We start from the raw sequence: 20,427 nt of genomic DNA on the forward strand, positions 1-20,427 counted from the left end.
GCTTCTATTTGAATATGAAAGGAGACATGAAATTGGGTGTTCTTTGAGCCCGAATCACTCATTGAACAATACATAACTCAATTTACTGAAGTAAACAATACAGGCCTATATCTTGTCATAAAATAATGGGTAGACACTATTCAATTAGCCCCTTCAAATCACTTCCCAGTTCCCACCCAGCAATATGCAAAGCATGGCTACTTGCTCTCTATGCAATCACTTTCTGTTGTTGATATATAATAAACCCGTTTTTCAAACATTTACAGTAAATAAATACAGTGGCACTGGTTTAACTGGTTTCACTCTGGCTGGTTTCACTCACAATGTCCTTCAGTGCGAACGGAAAATGTCTGCCCTCTTGTGGTCAGAGGGTCTACATGCTTGCACCTATGAAAAATGGAGAAGTGATATTCAGCATTCTGAGGCAATAATACGTTTCTCAGAATTCTCACTGATTATGAAGAATGATTAGTGCAAAGGAGCTGTTTTGATTTATGCATAGTAGGTTTTTTAAGCCTAAAACTATAGATAATGGTCATAATGGGAAACAATGGGTGTAAAGTAAATGACTAGATTGTTGTTTGTAAACGTATTAGCAGTGGTGGAAGAAGTACTCACATGTACTTCAGTAAAAGTATCAATACTGCAATGTAGATATACTCTGTTACAAGTAAGTAGAAGTCCGTATTCAAAATGTAATTGAGTAAAAGTACAGAACTGTCGGCATCAAAATATACTTTAAGTACCAAAAGTAAAAGTACTCATTGTGCAGAATGTCCCATTTCACAAGTTCAAAATGTATAAAACATATTTTCCAAATAGCTGATCTACAAGCTCACACTGCATCACATCACAACGCATGAGCTTGCAGATCTGCTATTTTATAAATGGTCAAAATATAGGCTATATAAATATATAGGGCTGAAGTGGTTAGTGTGTTTTGTAATAATAATCAAAATCTACAAAGTAACTAGTAACTAAAGTTTTCATATAATTGTAGTGGAGTAAAAGTACAATATCTGACTCTGAGATGTAGTGGGTAGAAGTAAAAGTACTTCCATAAGTCCAGAAATACTCCAGTAAAGTAAAAAAAATACCTCAAAATTGTACTGAAGTACTTAGTTAGGCCCTACTTTACACTGCATGCGTAATAGCTAAAACTCCTCTCTGGGTGCAACTGTTTGTCAAGTAATGCTTACCACCACGAACGTAGAAGCATTTAAAGCCATTTTCCAACGTCACTACAAAGTATAACTTAGGCTTAATGTACCCCACGCCTCTGTGTATCTTTATTGTTTATGTTTTATGTTGTATTTACTTATTTATTTACGTTGTATCTGTTTATCACGGAGCACCCCCCCCCCTCCCTTCCACCGGTGTTTCCCATTGGTCCGTCGCCCCTGCACCTGTTAGACCCTCCCCGCCAATCACACGCCACTCTGCCGGTGGACTCCAAGATGGCGACCTCCAGCGCACTTTACCATACATCATCATCATCGTAAATTAGCAACAAAAATAACGTTGTTGTCACCCGGGGCTGGAGTGTGTGAACCCAATGCGGGGCTAAAGAAGATCACAAAGGGCCGATCGAACGGCGGTTGGTTTATATACATTGTATTTTAAGGACACTTGGATCGGAGGAACCCGGGGGTCCCTGATGTTGTGTTGTTGGTGCGAGAAGACAAGAAGCTGAGCCGCTGCTGCTCAGTGTCAGCCTGAGGGACGTTGAGTTATTATGGCCACCGACAACAGGATACATTTTTGGAGGAGAAACGCCAAGGTTCCCGGGAGGTACGTGACGGAATTTATTGGTTCTGATCCCATTGATTGCGTCGCGGCGAGCGTTTCTTTTTTTGGGGGGGTATGTGATCAACTGTCAGTTCTCCAGGAAGACTGACAGTTGATCACATGAAAAAAAAATACGAAAATAGCTGATCTACAAGCTCACAGCGCGTAGCCCCCGCGACGTGTCGTGAGCTTGTAGATTGGCTATTTTCGACATTCTACACCGTCGTGCGACGAAGTAAATCCGGCTTTGATGGGGGGGGGGCGGTACAGTGTATCCTATCGGGGCGGTTGATCAACTCATAGATCTGCTTAAAGTAGCCAGATAGACGTTAACGTCTCAATGTACACAGTGCAAATGCCACCTTATATCTAAACAAACAGGCTAGCTCTGCCCTTCTAGTTGCTATCCTCTACAGAGGGAGTTAATTATTAGACGACACGTTTTATGTTATATTACATTTTTGCAAATGTTGTCTATAGCTCCGCGTCAGCGGTTGCCTGATAACCGACGAGCCAATCACAAAAATGTCCAAACAATGTCCAGGCCAGCGTCCGTCCGGACAATGGGATAGAGTGACGCTGGAACTGAAACAGCCAAGCTTTGTTTTATTGCTTCGGTGATTTTAAGTATTATTATTACTGTAAACTCTGGAGACACGTCATGCTGTCACTCGCTGCTCTGCTGCAGTTGGCAGAGCTCAGCATAGCTGTTTCACATCAGAACCAAGTGTCAACATTAGTTGTCAGTTGTCATGGTCCGTGTGTTCCGCCTGCCATATGCTCCAGTTCCCCACTACTACCCACACACTGGTCAAATTAAAACCAGTGGTGTAAAGTAACTATGTACATTTACTCAAGTACTGTACTTAAAGGTAGGGTAAGTGATATTTTTTGGTTAAAACAAAAAGTATTTTGTTAAAAGGTTACAGCACTATATTCTGATAGTAATCATTGCTATAGAGTGTTTGTTCAGTAACAGGAGTCTCCATGTCTCTCCAGCGCTTTAATAAACAGAAAATACATTTTCCGGTAGGTGTCAAAATCTCAGCCAATCAGGAGAAAGTACCCATTTTTAAGCTTAATTTTATAGTGTTCCAGTTCCAATTTTGTCTGCTCATTTCTTAGTGTCATCACTTCCAATTTCACTTGTTTAATCTACATCCTGATTGAGTTCTCTATCCTGATTGGATAAAATTGGAAATGAAACTGAAACTGAAACGAAAATGCATTTTCTGTTTTATAAAGAGCTGGAGAGACAAGGAGACTTCTTTTACTGAACAAACACTATAGCAATGAGTACTATCAGAATATAGAGCTATTTAACACTTATTTTAACCAAAGAAAATCACTTACCCTACCTTTAAGTTTAAGTACAATTTTGAGGTATTTTTTACTTTACAGGACTATTTCCAATTTTCAAAATGTTTTCTTCAACTCCACTACATCTCAGAGGCAAATATTGTAGTACAATTATTTGAAAACTTTAGTTACTACTTACTTTGCAGGTATAAATTATTATATTACAAAACATACATTTACCACTTTAGCCCTATTTTATACATAGGCTATTTGAAAATAGCCGATCTACAAGGCAAGCTTGCTATGTTCAAAATATTTTGTACTTGAAGTATATTTTGATGCCAATACTTTTGTACTTTTACTCGGGTAACATTTTGAACACAGGCCTTTTACTTGTGACAGAGTATTTTTATATTGTGATATTGCTACTTTTACAAATATCTGAGTATTTCTTCCACCACTGTGCATGTGTTCCGCCTGCCATATGCTCTAGTTCCCCACTACTACCCACACACTGGTCACAACATATGATAAAATGTCAGCAGAGAGAAGTGGCTTGCACAATATTATGCTGCTCCAGTCTTATCAGCCACGATATGGGGCATATTTTGTAACCTCAGTGGTTGTTATGGCCTCATTCGATGAGTCACTCGGAAGTATTTAAGTGAAAATTGTGAAATATTGCCTTTTTTATTTTGTTATCAAATGATCTAGCCTAATCTATTTCCTTAATATAGTTTACGCTATCTAATAACTAGGAAATGGGAAAAAAATATACAATACATAGGGGGGATGTGCCGTACACACACGCACTATTTATTATGTATTTACAATTGTTGGTGTGCTGATATTAATGATGGCTGCTATATTATGGATTATTGTTGGTTTTGTTTATCTGATGTGATGTGCTTTAGCTGTCTATTTCTATATGTTCTGTGCTGTACCTACCACACATTGGCTCTCTGAGGACATAGAAGTTTTCTAAGTCTAATCTCTTTCTTTGATATACGTGTGACCCAGCAGAGCAAGTGACCCACAACATAGTCTATTTCTTATGGTTGGAGACAAGCTAGAAACTTGATATCTGGCTGATATATTACAAAATGCCTTGCGGCATATGTAGGGACACACTCTTATGTTACTTCAGACAGGAACCCTGCATGTGGTCAGTGGGTGATTACTTCATACCTTTGTTAAGTCTGACATTAGTCTATAGAGTTTACTCAACTGACATAACTGTCAGGGTATTCCTAATGGGTTGCTACAAACACTGACATGTACACACAGCCATTCCCTTCTCTGTTGTACTATAAGTCACCGTCTCTCTGTAACTCTCCCTAATAAGCCCCCATGTGATGTTAGCGGCATTCGTGTCACACGGGCAATGTGTACAGCGTAGCGATGAGAACTCGAAGCACTTCACAGAAATAATCAAAAGGTCTTCTTATTGACAAGACATGACCGTGTCCATTCCAATGTGGTTCCATGTCTGTCTGTTATGCATGCGGCACATGATCTTGCATGTGGTACTACAGATTCCAAGGGTGTGCTGCCTGCCCTGCATGGCAGTTGAGGGGGGGAGCTGCAATGAGCTAGTCTGTTTGTGGTAATTTGAGTAGAGAGGCTCTCAGAGGAGTGGGTGTTGTCTGTCTTTGTCAGACTTGTCGCTCTCTGAAATGGTGGTGGACGGAAGGGCTGGGAAACCCCAAACCCAAACATACAGTATGTTTGAACAGGAAAGCGACTACTGTAGCTGGTCCAACGGCCTGTCCTTGAGGTGCTACTGATAAAACATGGCTGAGGCTGCTGGTAAACAAAACAAAACAGGCTCTGGCAGGCTCAGATAGTGACTGAAGCTAGTTCTGAGACACCAGGCTCGATGTCGGTTTATTCATGCAAATGACCTGGATGAGGTCATCTTCTCTACCCTCGGGTGAATTCTGATGAAACCCCTTCATCTATCTCATAATGTAGTTTATGTATTTCTGTCCTATTTAACATCTGTTCAGTTGGTGTAAGAAAAACAAGGTAGCATTTGTTGTTGTTAAGAGTTGTGCTACTGTTTTCAGCTTTATTGTCACATTACAAGTTTAGAGGTGTAAATTTTTTTTCTTTTTTTCTTTTCTTCTGTGTGTATATATATTTTTTCGGTGAGGTCAAAATATAAAATAAAAAAGAATGAGGCAGAATATCACAGTCTCTTGTGCAAGTATAGTTAGAAAACGGCAGGTGTATATAGAATCTGTCTCTTGTGCAAGTGAATCTTGGCATCACACCTCTCTTTGATAGCCCACTGCTTTTGTGAATACAGAGAAATAATCATTTGTTCTCCCCAAATAATTGACTTGATAAAAGTAATATATCATACTAATCCTGACAACTGAAACAAGTTTTAGATCTCTGATTCCCTCGTTGAGTCCCTTGGAGCAACCACATAATATTTTGTCAGTGGTCAGAAGTTACAACAATCCATACTATGATCTGTCATTGTGACCAGGGCCTGTACACCCTGGAAGGGGGTCCCCACTTGTGATCCTTCCTAAGAATTCTTACTTCTTTTCTCAGGAGTTTCTCCTCACATAGAATACAGTAGAAATACTTTATTGACCCTCGAAGGGATCTTGATTGAGGGTCTAGGACAGGGTTGTCCTTTTTTTCTTTTGTCAAATGGAGGTCTGTAGACTGCCATTAAGAACAGCCGTTCAAGAACTAAATGCATTTAAGTTGAATTGAGAAAATAATACATCACTTTGTAAGCAGGACGGTTTTCAAATATAATTTGACACGGTCCCCGGCCTTTAACCTCACCCACCGAATGGCAACAACAATATGTCTACGGAATTAAAGTTCTGATGAAAGGATCACTGGGGACAATGAATGGCCTGTTTCTGGCCTGAGTCGCGGCACTATGCCTGTGACTGTATCTGTGCTGGGTCATCATCGGATCACTGTACGTAGGCTGAGCAGCATGATGCTGGCACCCGCTGGAACAGGATATTCTCCATGGACCGCTGGCGAACACCTTAGTCGCACAAGCTGTTCACAGATTCTGTTCAAGACGCCCCAATTAAAGCCTAATCAAGCCTAAAGACTAAAGAGGAAGTTGTCTTTCATAACAGAGAGGCACTGAGATCAAACTGAAATCAGCTGCAGAGGGAAGGTTTGAACTCAAAGCCTTAATTTGCAGGCTCTTAAATGTGAGTGCTCTTTGATACCCAGAATAATGAATACCTGGCAATGCCATGTGTCTTAACAGTTGGTGTTCCAGCTAGCAGCTCTCACTCAAATGCAAATCCCCATGAGTGGGCCAGAAATTGATATTCCAGGCTGCCATAGGATTTTCTCTGCTGTGAATATGTGATCCTTGTCACACTGTCAGGTTTTTTAAATCAACTATTTTTCATTTTTCTCCTTTAGTCATTATGCCAATTCCCTTCCCATCCATGTGTATAGTCCCTGTCACTGCCAACACCTGCTGTGGGTCTGTCTGGGGATGGTGCAGACAACCGCATGTTTCCTCTGATACACATGGAGTCACTAGCTGCTTCATTTCACCTGACAGTGAGGAGTTTCACTGGGAGGATGTAACACGTGCAAAGGAACATGCTATCCCTCTCAGTTCAGGTCCCTGCTGAACAGGTTCCCCAAACAACCTGTAGTAGTCGCTAATGCAGTGACAGAGAATGCCCTCCCCTCCCTGGCTACAAATCTTTCTTTGATGCCCATTTTTGCAGTATAGTAGGTTAAATACTACATTCATCAGTTCACACACAGGTTACAGCCTATGGTGTCTCATTCCCTCTAGTATACAGCCTGTTTATGGAGCACAGCATCCACCTCTTGACCCCCGACTACGACGCACGTAAGTGCTCAAAAAAGACGATCTGCATGGAATCATGTCATTGAAGCAGACATGCTGCTTCTTCTTTCTTTTTTTATACATCATTTACTTTGTTGTCCTGCTGTGTTTTATCTTTGCTGTGAGTTCTTTGACTTTTGTGGTTATTTTTGTATTTATTATTTATTTGCTGTTAGGCTGTGGTGTGGTGTGTTTAATTCATGACACTGTTGAGTTGACACTGTTCGCAGTGTTCTGTATTGTTATTCTTCATTGAATTTTCTTTACTTTGTACTTGGCACGTTTGAAGCATGCTTTCATCATAGTCTTTCTTTGGGTCTCAAAGATCCATCCACCTCATCTGTGTACAAAGCTCACCATTGTGTGACACAACATCCAGACATTTGTTTAAATTTCTCTCTGTCTCTACAGCTTTTCCAAAGACACCCCGAAGCCTAAGCTCAACAACCTCAAGTCTACGAAAGCCTCCAGCTTCCATGAGTTTGCCCGCAGCACCAACGATGCCTGGGACATTGATGACGAGGAGGATGAGGACTTCCTTAGTACCCCTGTCCACCCTTCATCACTGCCATCAGGCCTGCACTCCACACACCACCAGGTGACTATGAGACAGTCATGAATTGCTCTTTGGACCATTTCGACGCAATCTAACCATAATCAAGCATGCTAGCCTACAGTATATCAGTGATTCTCAATATTTTTAATTTAAAGGACCTCCAGTTTGATATGCATTGTGCCACAGACCCCGATTGGCTATGAATGTTTTATCTCCTGGACCCCGATCTACACTGTAAAGGCCGTAATGTTAATTTAAATCTGCACAGACCTGTAAGGGTCCATTTTTCCCCTAACTATCAATCATTTAGCAAGTAAATGATTTATAGGTTCCTAACTATCAATCATTTATGGCGCTTTATTGTTGGTAATATTCACGTTCTGTGTTAATTTACTTATGACACAAACAACACTTTAAAAAAAAGAAAAAAGAATTCGGTTGAATTAATCACACACACACACACACAAAATGATCCTGGTGTGTAAAGAACTTCAGTGCTAAAATATTTACTGTACTTGAACTAAGGTTCTGGGAAATAGACCATTTTCTATTCTTGAGTTTCCTTCAGTGAACGTATATCTTGAAGATATATTGGAGATGGAACATTTTTCAGAAGCCTGATTACAGAAATGTATTCAGAAGCATGATTTCACTTAAAATATCCCTAAACGTGGTTTAATTAATAACTAAAGTTTAGCGTCTGTCTAGGGGTGATATCAAATCAAGACATATAAATACCTATATTGTCATTTTAAATCACCATTTTAAGGCACCCTTTTTGTACGGACCAAGTATAGACCCCTGGGCAACCCCGGTCAATGAAATGCATAGGGTTTAAGTGGTTAAGTGCAGTTAAAGACACGGCTACTTATCTATTTTGTCCACAGTCCTCTGAGCAGCCCCAGGAGCAGCAGCAGCAGGAGGAGGACACTTGCACGGCAGACAGACTGGCCCCCTTCAGGGCGGAGGACCCAAACCTCCAGGAGGTGCCAGAGGAGGAGATGACAGATGAGTGCGGACAGGTGAACGGCATAGTGGTCAAGTCCAACAGCGAGGCCCACCTCAGCACATCCTCAGGTATGGAGCTGCACAATGTTCACTGGAAATTAAATTGCAATGTTTCGTGCTGACTGTTGCAACTGGTGTATACAAATATTTTAGTGTGTGAGAGCACATATGGGAGACATCTGCCACTGTCAATGACTGTCCCACACAGCCCAGTCAGAAACCTACTAGCAGTACACTGTGCTCTTTATATACCTAGAGAAAAAAATATAAAGTGCTCATCGAAAGATCAGGAAACAGCGGGATAGTTCTTATTTTTATTAACGTAATTTAACAAAGGTCATAATAAGTTTACGATACGGTAGTGTTTATTTGTACACTTGTTCACAGGGCTCCCATTGACTAAAATAGAATTGGCTACAGTTTGGTTCACGGTGTGGTATTCAGAACGCTTTCTATGATTGACTATGGCTACTGCTTCTTTATGAAGCTCCTGGTGCTTGGCATTAATTATAATGTGTCCCTGTTGTTGCTTTGTGCTGTTCCAGTGCCGTTTATATGATAAAGAGTAAGTTTGCCAATTTTAGACCTATATACAGTATAATTTGCCTCTGTAGATATTATAATTAATTCTCCAGAGTTGCCTCTTAGCTGGAATGATGAGGTGATAATTTGCTAGGTTGTTGTAATCACAAGGGACTTGTGAGTAGTAAACTGAAAAGTTACAAAGTACCGGTACATGCATTAAAATGAGTTCTGAGTTCATGACACAGTTCTGCCATCACACACGGTTATTAAACAGGATATAATGGAACAATTTTTCTCTGGGGAGGAAGTAATGGAACAATTTTTCTCTGGTGTAGCCCAGACTGCTGGGTTCTGTAACTACAGAAGAGGACGGGTATTATGGCACAGTCAAGTTGGTTATATTATGGCCACAAGAAATAAGATCCCCTGATGGAGGGCATGGATTCCTTGTCATTACATCCAGCTTTATTTTTGGAGAAAGTGGAGTGCTGAGGAACTTGTGTGGAAGTGATCTATATTCATTCAACTTATTTAGTACAACCAAAAATTGTTTATGATAGCATTTTTGGTGAGAAACAGACCAAACAGTTCCCTTGTGTTTACATTTCAGTTTCTACTGTGTGCTAGCTAAACATTGTAAAAAAATAAAATATATAATATTATATATATATAATAATACACATTTCAAATACACATCTTCCATTTAATGGAAGATAACTTATCTCTTTATAGGTAGATAATAAGGCCTTGGAAAGAGAGCCTAAACAGACTAACAGTAAATGACTTACATGCCTCCGTTCTAGCAAGTATCAGTATATCCCTGTATTCAAGTCTCTAATAATCAGTGTTTACTTTTCAGAGAGATGGGATGGAATGCATTGCACTCAAGTTTCCCTGTCTATGAAATATAAATTAAATTTGTCTTGAGTTCTTGTTACTTGCTTACTAGGCTGCCCCAACGCTCCTGATTTCGTGTATAGAGCGGCGGGTGTATAGAGCCGGCGAGAGATTGCGCCTGATCCCATTGGTTCACCGATCTGTCCGTCAACCCCCGCCCCGTTAACACAACATTACGAGCGACGCCCACTGCACTCTGGTTGGTTGGGAAATGAAACACTTCCTCATACCGAGTACACCGACGCGCTGGGCCAGGCTTTTATTTTTTAGCAAAACTAAACAATAAAAGCCTGGAGATCGAGGCTACTTGCTTACTTATACAATTTCTTTCTTATAAGAGTTTTGTCACTTTGTTGTGCCAATGTGACCTACAGTATTTTTTAAACATTGCCATAAACGTCCTAAATAAGTTATTTTGCTGTCTTCTCTTTCCTAGTCTCCCCAGTTCGCGCCACGCTGCAGAAGCAGCAGTCTCTTCCCGTCCGTCCCATCATCCCGCTGGTCGCCCGCATCTCTGACCAGAACGCCTCAGGGGCACCGCCCATGACGGTGCGAGAGAAGACCCGGCTGGACAAGTTCAAATACCTGCTGGCCTGTCCCAACACGGACCTAGGTGAGACTAAAGCCCGAGTTATACTTGGTTGCGCGCCGGTGTCACGCACTGACAATAGACGATCTACAAGCTCACGACGCTTCGCAGTACGACACGTTGTGGGATTGTAGATTGGCTATTTCCGGTCAACGTAATGTAGTGGCCGTTTTTTCCAAGACACAAAGGAACACTAGAAGGTGCCAAAGCTTTGACATTTTTAGATTACAACAACATATATTCCCTACATTTAGTTATTGTTGGTTCTCTAAATGTCTGCCCCTTTTTATTGATTTGGTCAAATATAGCATCGATGATGCGTGTCATATATCATACTGTGTATTGTGTTGTGTTGCAGACGAACTCCGAAAGCACAGCTGGTCAGGCATACCAAGAGAAGTCCGGCCGATTACATGGAGACTTCTCTCTGTAAGAAACTACAACCTTCAGTTTCATAACATCACATGTATTACTATTAATGCACTCCAACTTGGCTCTACGTGTGGGATTCGTTTACCTCAAAAGTCCTTGGAATCTTGCAATGCAACTTGGGACTGTGTGGGGCTTAGATAGACCCAAGCTACATTTCTTGGGTCGTTTTTTCAAACACTAAGCCTGTTTAATTTGTTCAACATGAAAATGTTCACATAATGACCAAAAAAGTATACTGTTCACATAATTATGATTTATTCTCACCATCTCCATCGTCTCTTATCATCCCCCCCCCCTCTCTCTCAGGGCTACCTGCCTGCTAATATGGAGCGCAGAGAGCTGGTGCTGAAGAGGAAAAGGGATGAGTACTTTGGCTTCATTGAGCAGTACTACCACTCCCGAACAGATGAACATTTCAAGGACACTTACAGACAGGTAACACTTTGGTGAACATAATCAAACAAGACAAATGTATTCTGTTGGACAGTGAGCCTTAACCACAGGGTTCATGCATGTCCTGAAATTGATTTGTATTTGTATTATATTGCTGGACCCTGGGTGGGCAGGCTTATAGTAATTAACGTGAGTAACTGACTGACTAACTGACTCCCCATTGTTGAAACACACACACATTCTCTCCTGTGGCAAACAGCCAGCCATGTGCCGGACCGGTATCCCATTTGCTCATTATGCTTTCCTGGCAAACTCGATACAAACACATGCATCTCCATTGTCCCAGTCAACAATGTGCAGGCATTTCATATTGTACTGGGCCAGTTCATTCAGATCAAATAGCCCTTCAAGTAACTGGACAGAAAGTTGGCTTGCTTTTGTAACAGAAAACAAAAGAGAGACAAGGCTGTGGAGTGCACACTTTGGTTTTGTGATTTATTTTCCCATTCCCAATGGTAAAATGTTTAATTAGTCCTCTTTTCCTACTCTGTTGCTTGCATAAATCTATATTATTGAACAAACTAGCTCACTCACTGACGACTCACTGACGCTCTCTCTTGCTGTGTGAACAAGTGTAAATTCAGCTAAATGCACCAAAGGGAAGGCGAGTCACGCAGTAAAGTCCTTCATTATCATTGTCAAGATAAATGCATTGATATTGAACCTTGATATTTGATTCATATTTGAAAGAATGGCTCAATTTCCAGCTTTCCATCCTTCCCTCAGAACAAAACAGAACAGATTAGATGACAAATAAGAGTGACGTTGGCTGGCTGTGTTCAGGGTCCAGCTAGACTTGACTTGTTTTCATGGTCAGAAATGTCATGGCATTTTGAATAAAGTCTTGGAGAATGCTTGAAATGAAACTCTAACCACTGTGTGATGTTGCCACAAAGTATTATCTAATGCTGTAGGATCAGAGGTGTGTGTGTGTGTGCGTTTGTTGTGTGGCAAGGTGATGGAAAAACTTGATGCATGTTTAAGGTTGGTGGCAAAGTGGTTTTAAACCAGTACAAGCCCTGTAATTATTGTCCTGTATTTGCATTGTTTATGCAAATAGGTGTGGTACAAGCAAGTGTCAAGAAACGCATGATGATTTGCAACACTACTTTGAGAAAATATCAAATATTGTATCCTGAATCAGTTAACCACAATATCTGCTCCCTATCAGATCCATATTGACATTCCAAGGACCAACCCTCTGATTCCACTGTTCCAGCAGCCTGCAGTACAAGAGGTGAGAGTGGATCTCCTGAGTTTAGGCTAGATGTCTTTATTGTTTTACCCAAAGTTAACACCCATTACATTTGGGTACTATTACCTTGTAATATCGTTTTGCACTACACATTAGAACCTCCAAAAACACATTTGAATTAAGACGCCATAATTTCTATTTTATTTAATGAAAAGTTTCACATTCAACATAATTAAAATTATAGGCCATCAAACTGCAGTGTTTGCCATAACCTTAAATTATAAAGTGTATTATACCACAGTTGGTTCTGATTCTAATGAGTGCCAACATCTCTCAGTATAGTGCTGTGAAGTTAATGTATTCCATAAAGTAGTATACATCTTCTTCACGTCTAATCTTGCAACTGTGGTATAATAGCATGAATACTTAAGGTCATGCATTATCTCACAGTAGTGCGAGCATAACCAGTGCCATAATTATCTCACTATCTCACGGTAGTGAGATAATGGCACTGGTTTGCCGATCTACGGCCCTCAGCCTTCGGCCCCTTGTGTACAACTGTAGCACAGCGGTGTCAATACTGTATCTCACAGTATAGCGCTCCCTCTTGTGTATGGTGCCATTGTGTTTGAGGAAGAGTCTGTACTTCCCCTTGTTTATATCGAGACACTGCTGGGGAACTTTTCCACTAATAAAGGAACACAGTTGAGCAAGGACTCTTCCTCAAGAGATTTATCTTGGCTGTTGCAATTTCTTACAGATTAGAGTGTTTAAAATACATAGTAGTCCTGGACAATTTGAACAAATGTAGATATGTTTCTTAGGAATGCGCAAATTTGGAAAAGTGTGTTTTCAGTTGTTTCTGAAAGGAAAGTTCCGGAGACAAACTCATTCAGGAGGACAGTTGCTCCTACAATGCTTGCGGACCCTGTTAAAAAGCACCTGGAAAAGTGCATTCACCAGCCTTTTAATCTAGACCTGGGAACTGTTAGAAGGGCTTTAGCAAGCCTAAGACATAATGCGCACAGCGTGCTTCATGAGCAAACATCCTGCCTCTGTGTCTCTTTAGGTGTTTGAGAGAATCCTGTTCATCTGGGCGATCCGACACCCAGCCAGTGGTTACGTCCAGGGGATTAATGACTTAGTCACGCCCTTCTTTGTGGTCTTCCTCTCTGAGTTTGTCGGTAAGCTGCATTTGTCTGGAAAATTACTGTGTGGATGATATCACTTGGAAAACCTGATACTGTATGTTCACTTTATGTCCGGAAGGCTCAGCCCTTTGTTGGGCTTTGTCCTGTTCAATGATGGTCTCTGGGTAGCAAGATGAACCGTTATAAATAATAATATAATCAGGTTAAACAGCTTAAATGGGTTGTGAACTTGTGGACAGTTCACTAAGCTAAGTGGGACACATACCAAGCTGAATGAAGATTGAGCTGGCCTACCTTAATTACACCATTGTCTTTATTTACTGAAATTTGATCTCACTCTGAGTATGTAATAGCTTAAGGGCGAAGCAAATTACAGTGGAGATTAGTTGGGTGCATACATTTCCATGTTAAAAGATACTATGTTAAGCTTAACCACTTTAAACCTTGGTGTTCCTATTTGTTAGAGCATGTCATAGGCGAAAATTGTAAAAAAAAAAAAAAAAAGGCAAATCGGTACACATTATCTCTATAGTCAAGTGATCAAGACGGATCCGTCCAATTTTTATATTTTATAGAATTTTTATAAATAAGGCTTAAGTGGTTAATTTATTAGGCTTTAGGTTTTTGGACTGGCAGGCCTTGATCATAGGCCCTAGGCCAGCCAAGTTTACATGTGGGTGTGGAGGCATTCCCAACCACTCACCTGGCTGACACACTTACTTTCTGTATTGTTTTGAATGGATCTTGTTCCAGAGGAGGACATGGAGAACTTTGATGTGGCAGCCCTTCCTCTGGACACTCAGAGAAACATTGAGGCAGACAGCTTCTGGTGCATGAGCAAGCTACTTGATGGAATCCAGGTCTTTACAACACATGTGCACACACACACACACACCGATCTGTATTACTGTACGTGCAATCTGGGAACCCATTCAGTTGGGGCACCACCACCAATTGTTTTGTGTAAAACAGGAACTCGGTTTTGCTCCTCCCCTTTCATAGTCCACTTCCTCCCGGCTGCTTCTGTGTTTATTCCTACTTAGTCTCACGTAGCCAGACAACTATTCCACAATCTCCGAATGCTACATACAGTCTGGAACTACACCTCCCGAAATCCGAGAGAGGAAGCTGGCACTTCTGTTCACGAAAATATATTTTAAAATATCTTTACATTTTATTTTTTTATTTCCTTTTCTGGTTAGCATCAAGCTAGATGCTTAGATGATTTAGGATAAATGTGCGCGTCTGTAAAGACGAAACGGAAGTGGGGAGGAGGCTTCACATCCGCTTTATATTTTATAAAACCCACACTGTATGACCGGAAACATTTGAAAATTGTGGGAGGCAACAGTCTGACCATGCAAGACTAATTCCTACTAACAATAACATCACATGTTTAAGGCAATGGTGCTGACAGATTCTGCTGCTGTTAGTCTTGAGAGATTACTGTATGTGACTGAATGTGATACCCTTTCAGGACAATTACACGTTCGCTCAGCCGGGAATCCAGAACAAAGTGAAAGCTTTGGAGGAGCTGGTTAGCAGAATAGACGGTAAGTGTGGTCATCTCTCGGGTCACCCTCACCATTAAATATTTATGATGCTCAAGCATTAGGAAATGGAGGCTGTGTGTCACTCTAGGCCTGCTATCTGCTAAGGTGTGTGTGTGTGTGTGTGTGTGTGTGTGTGTGTGTGTGTGTGTGTGTGTGTGTGTGTGTGTGTGTGTGTGTGTGTGTGTGTGTGTGTGTGTGTGTGTGTGTGTGTGTGTGTGTGTGTGTGTGTGTGTGTGTGTGTGTGGATCCCTAACTGATCAAGATAACAGCTGAAATAGCCTGAGGACATTTCTATAACTCTTTGACTACTTCTCAAGAAATAACATGTTATAAAGTTATGGGAAGGCAGCTTGTGGAATGAATATACTGAACAGAAGGACATGGACACCACATGTATATTAATGTGCGCGCTGTCTGTCTCCATCCCCCAGAGGACATTCATGGTCACTTCCTGAAATATGAAGTGGAGTATCTGCAGTTCGCCTTCCGTTGGATGAACAATCTGCTTATGAGGGAGCTGCCGCTCCGCTGCACCATCCGACTGTGGGACACATACCAGGTACAACTCAGTGTTAACAGACATATCAGGTCAATAAAACACAACTTTGAACCTTGATGTACCACACAGCAGGTGGTGGTGGTGTTAACAGTTCTTACAACAGTCAACAGTTAACAGTCAATTGCATTCTGAATAGAAGAGAGTCCCTATTATACTTAAATACTCATATCTATATCTAATACTCATGTCATGTCTTTTTTTACATCTTACATCTTTACCACTTAATTATGTTCTTGTTTTGTGGTGTTTTAATGTATTTTTGTCAAATGTATGTTGTCAAACCAATGATTGTGATTTTGTTTTCACCCAGGCTGAGTCGGAGGGCTTCTCACATTTTCACCTGTACGTCTGTGCTGCGTTCCTGATTGAGTGGCGGAAAGAGATCCTTTCCATGGTCGACTTTCAGGTACTGTTTTACATCCTGCATTCTAGCAATCTAGATAAAGCGCCTACTCATTTCATTAACAGCAGGTAGGAGCAGTCTGTTCATTCATAACAAAGAAGAGTTTTAATGTATGCATTATTCATTGGTAACTGTCTGCACAAAAAAACATAGCTCTTTCTTTCTTGATTTTTTCTTTCTTTCTTTTTTTTTAATCCTCATTGAGTGAGATTGAGAGGCTCTAAAGATGACAGTGTCAGTCAGTTCAAACCACCACCAACTAGTGTGGCTTTTAGAGTCTTGTTTTTCTCCATTCAAATTTCTCACTTTCTCACTTTCTTTCTACTGTAGGGCCTACTCATGCTACTCCAGAACCTTCCTACAATCCACTGGGGTAACGAAGAAGTGGGTCTCCTTCTGGCGGAAGCCTACAGACTGAAATACATGTTCGCTGATGCACCTAATCACTTCAAGAGATAGGCCTGGGGCCTCCAGGTTATGGCAAACACTGCAGTTTGATGGCCTCCTTAAAAGGATCTGACTTAAGTGTGCATGGCAAATTTGAGTCACTCCAAACTTGGGTACTTGATCTCTCTGAGGTAACGTGAGGAAGAGACTGACATAGTTGCACAATGATTGAGTGTATATTAAATACACAAAATGTGTAAATGAGCAGACATCCCAAACTTTTGTATCAGGTTTTCTCTATTTGGGAAAAAAAGAGAAAAAAGAACTTGCTGTTAAGCAAGTTTTATTCCAGGGAATCTACAGGATTATCATTTCTGAGCCTCTGGATTAGTGAAGCAAATGAAAAGCCTAGAACTCAGTAAACATGACTTGTTGTCCTGTCTGTATATACCGTATCACTGGACTGTTTTAGTATAACTGGCCATATTTGAGTTCTTGGTTTACTCCAATTCATTTGGGTCGTGCAGCATTGATTGTCTCACTAGTTAATTGTATATTTACAAGAACATATATATAGTAGAATATGAAAGGATGATGAATGTTTGTGAGATCATCCTTTTAGTTAAATAATAAGGTGCAGAGATTATATTTTTTTCCAGAGTTCTTTTAGTGATAGTTTTTATGGAGAGAAGTTGTTCGGTTTAGAGAAAACAACTCCTATATTTTATCAATATTTCTTTTAAAACCGTACTACTTTGAGTTTGACTGGCTCCTATCAGGCCAGTATGAATAATAAAGCTTGATTTGTACTTTGCGTAGAGTGGTGTCCTGTGCTGAAAATAGCTCACAGCGCATCACAAAGTGACACGTTTTGAGCTTATAGATAGGCTATTTTAAGCATGGGACACCTTCGTACAACTGAGTATAAATTAGACATAATTCACTCCAGGTTTCATCTTCAAATCCAGACGAGCTACTTTGTGAATGGACTTTAGTTCAGGTTCGACATAACCAAACCCGCTTGAAGCAATCAATCAGGGTCCTCCGTTTTGGGCCACAATCAATTTAATCTTGTCCTATTACTGGGCCAGAACCAAGAGCCGTCACATGTAGTTGTCCATGATCAGAAGGTTTCTTGGTAAGGGCTGATGCTGTGATGTTATTCAGCAAATGCTGATTTTGGATCGGTTTGAATTTTTCCAAACTTGGGCCAGGTCCTGTGTTCCTAAAATATCACAGAATAAGAAGGCTTATCTATGAGCAGTCTGTCTCCAACGTGGTGTTTCAGGTTGTGACTACTTAATCCTTAAACCTACAGTATGTATGACTGAGGGGCACATTAACTCTACTCTCAAATCCCTTTTACTCACTGTTTGGTATATTTCACTCCTAAACATGGTACCACTAGCTCTACCGCTGCTATCAACAATAAGCACTCCATAAGGCAAGAGAAGATGGTGTTGTATTTCATATAAAATAGGTGCGCTAATTTAGTAGCGGTTTGTCTTACAGCTCATAACGAATAAGTCGGTCAAGGGAGATAAGTAGGGCAAACTTCAGTCAGCACTCTTACCTTGAGGCTCTTGAGTGCAGGTGTTCTCTACACAAGGGTACAATGGGCAGGTGAATCTGACTGCCTCAATGTGACACAAACAGAGGCGACGGGGACAATCCATGTTTTGTTAACCTTGGACATCCCCACTCGTATGTTTGCTCTAGATGGCATTTATTAATTCAAATGGGCCTAAATTCATGTTGTGTCTGGCTACTTGCTAATCTTTGATGTGTCACATTTAAATTTTGGTCTTAGACGGGTGAAAAAGGCGTTGGTTGTTAGGGCAGACAGAGCATAGGGAAACTGCTCTTACCAGTCCAATATGAAGTTGTTATTAACAGCTGATTAGATTAGATTAGACTTCTGAGTCCCTTTTGTAGTGGATTCTCAGACAATTTTCCACATAACTATTTTGTACTTCACAATATTCAGAATGGTAGTGTTGTCGTTTTGAAATCGTTTAGTTAACCGATTGCAATATGAAGAAGTTAACATAATACGTGTGTATTGTAAAATCAGTACATACGTGCTTTGCTGGTAGTTGAACTCGATTCAAACTTAAAACCGACCAATTTCTGTTTTGGTTAATAATTTCTAAATTAGTGGTTAATTGGCCATGTAGTCACACCTACATACTTAAGAGTCCAGTGGACACAGTGCAGCTGTATTTCAAAATACATGATGATGCCTTTGTTATAAGCATTTGCAATGTACTCTTGCCACCTTGTGTTAAACACAAATGCTCTATTATAATAACACTTGTATTGTTGTGTATCACATCTGTTTCAGTTTCTCTATGGGTTCTACTCATACCTGTGTGACCATAGTTAGTGATGATTGAGGAAATTGTTTTAATTTGTGACGGCAGGTTGTGTGTGTGTGTGTGTGTGTGTGTGTGTGTGTGTGTTTTATTACTTCATCTACCTTCATTACCAGTGATAATTATTTGTACACATTTGTCTGTGTGAGAACGATTTGACAATCATTAGCTTACTTTTGATTCCATAGCCCTTAGGCCTGGTTAACTATTTAGTATTTTGTGGTACTCCTGAAAGTGGCATTGAAAAGGTCTCGAGCCAATTGGTACTTTTATTTGTTAGAATGTAAAAAGATTGCATATTTCTATGACTCAACAAATTGTAGAATGCACAAAATATCAGTTTGATATCCTGCTGTTTGTAAACTACAAAATGCAGTGGACATAAAAAAAAAAAAACCTCTCTAGATAAGGACAAACCTTAGGTTTTGTTTTTCTGTACTACTGACACGTTTGTTGAAGCCAACTGTAGTCTACAGTGTTAGCTTTACAATGCCATTAAGTAACTAAGTGCTACTGAGGATAGGAGATAGCCGCAATTTATGAATCAGAACTTGGAATCCATGACGTAATTTTGCTTTTCTAAAAATCTTAACTATGCTGTCTGTTATCTATTATCCATATGCTATTATCCATGTAAGAGTTCTGTTCTCGCAGTTTCTTTTTCTTTTCACATCGTGCTCTATGTTTCCATGTAGAGTTCTTCAATTTGATTTTATGTGGCTAGAACATTTTAACTGAGTTGTCTTAGTATTTGAGTATGCCTTGAAGTAGACTTTGTTGTTATTCTTAATTCAATAATTTGTGTAAATGATTGTCATTATTTTGTAATATTCATTGTCATAGGCCTGCCACGATTGTATTATTCATTCTGACATGTTTCATACAAAGGTCATATGAAGCTTATTGTTTGCTGGAGATATGATCAAGCAAAAAATGTTAGTCCTTTTGAGTAGAACTAATATTTGCTTTCTTAATTTCAACAATCATGCCAAACCCTTAGGCCAACCTTTTCGCAATGCTTCTGTAGTCAATGCTGGCTTTAGCCTTAAAAGAAGAAATATTACAGTATTCTGCTGTATATTAACTTTTTGTTTATATTAAACGATTGATATTCCTCTTTTTGAATTGTGTGTGTATGATGCTGTGGTATTGGGGTCATGGGGGTGTTCAGAGTTTGATAAACAGAAAACTGTGAAAAAGAATTCATCTTGATGTTCAGAATAAATTGCTGAATTAATCTTGGGAATCGGTTGTCATACGTCCTACTTTGCTTTATTTGTTTACTTACAGGACAGTGCACGTTAATTAACATTCAATACATGTACGAAATGAATCAATTGAACATGAATGGTGTCATGGAAACGCAACACTGATAATGTGCCATGAATTATAGTATAC

General features: G+C 40.1%; 1 protein-coding gene across 2 annotated transcripts; it reads left to right on the forward strand.

Moving 5' to 3' along the window:
- The first annotated feature begins 1,451 nt into the window (after positions 1–1,451).
- On the forward strand, positions 1,452–20,267 carry LOC308096236 (TBC1 domain family member 22B-like). Of its 2 annotated transcripts, none has more exons than XM_080443586.1 (13): positions 1,452–1,791; positions 7,358–7,544; positions 8,390–8,579; positions 10,369–10,545; positions 10,880–10,950; positions 11,260–11,388; positions 12,578–12,643; positions 13,671–13,785; positions 14,506–14,612; positions 15,230–15,305; positions 15,737–15,864; positions 16,175–16,270; positions 16,598–20,267. In XM_080443586.1, the coding sequence occupies exons 1-13, from the start codon at positions 1,736–1,738 to the stop codon at positions 16,724–16,726; spliced, it is 1,527 nt and encodes a 508-aa protein (XP_080299712.1). In that variant the 5' UTR covers positions 1,452–1,735; the 3' UTR covers positions 16,727–20,267. The 2 variants fall into 2 exon arrangements, with proteins under 2 accessions (XP_080299712.1, XP_080299713.1); XM_080443587.1 differs by having other exon boundaries at positions 8,399–8,579.
- Positions 20,268–20,427: the final 160 nt, after the last annotated feature.

This window comes from Gymnoscopelus braueri (genome assembly GCF_963280865.1).
Source record: "Gymnoscopelus braueri genome assembly, chromosome: 12".
NCBI lineage: Eukaryota > Metazoa > Chordata > Actinopteri > Myctophiformes > Myctophidae > Gymnoscopelus > Gymnoscopelus braueri.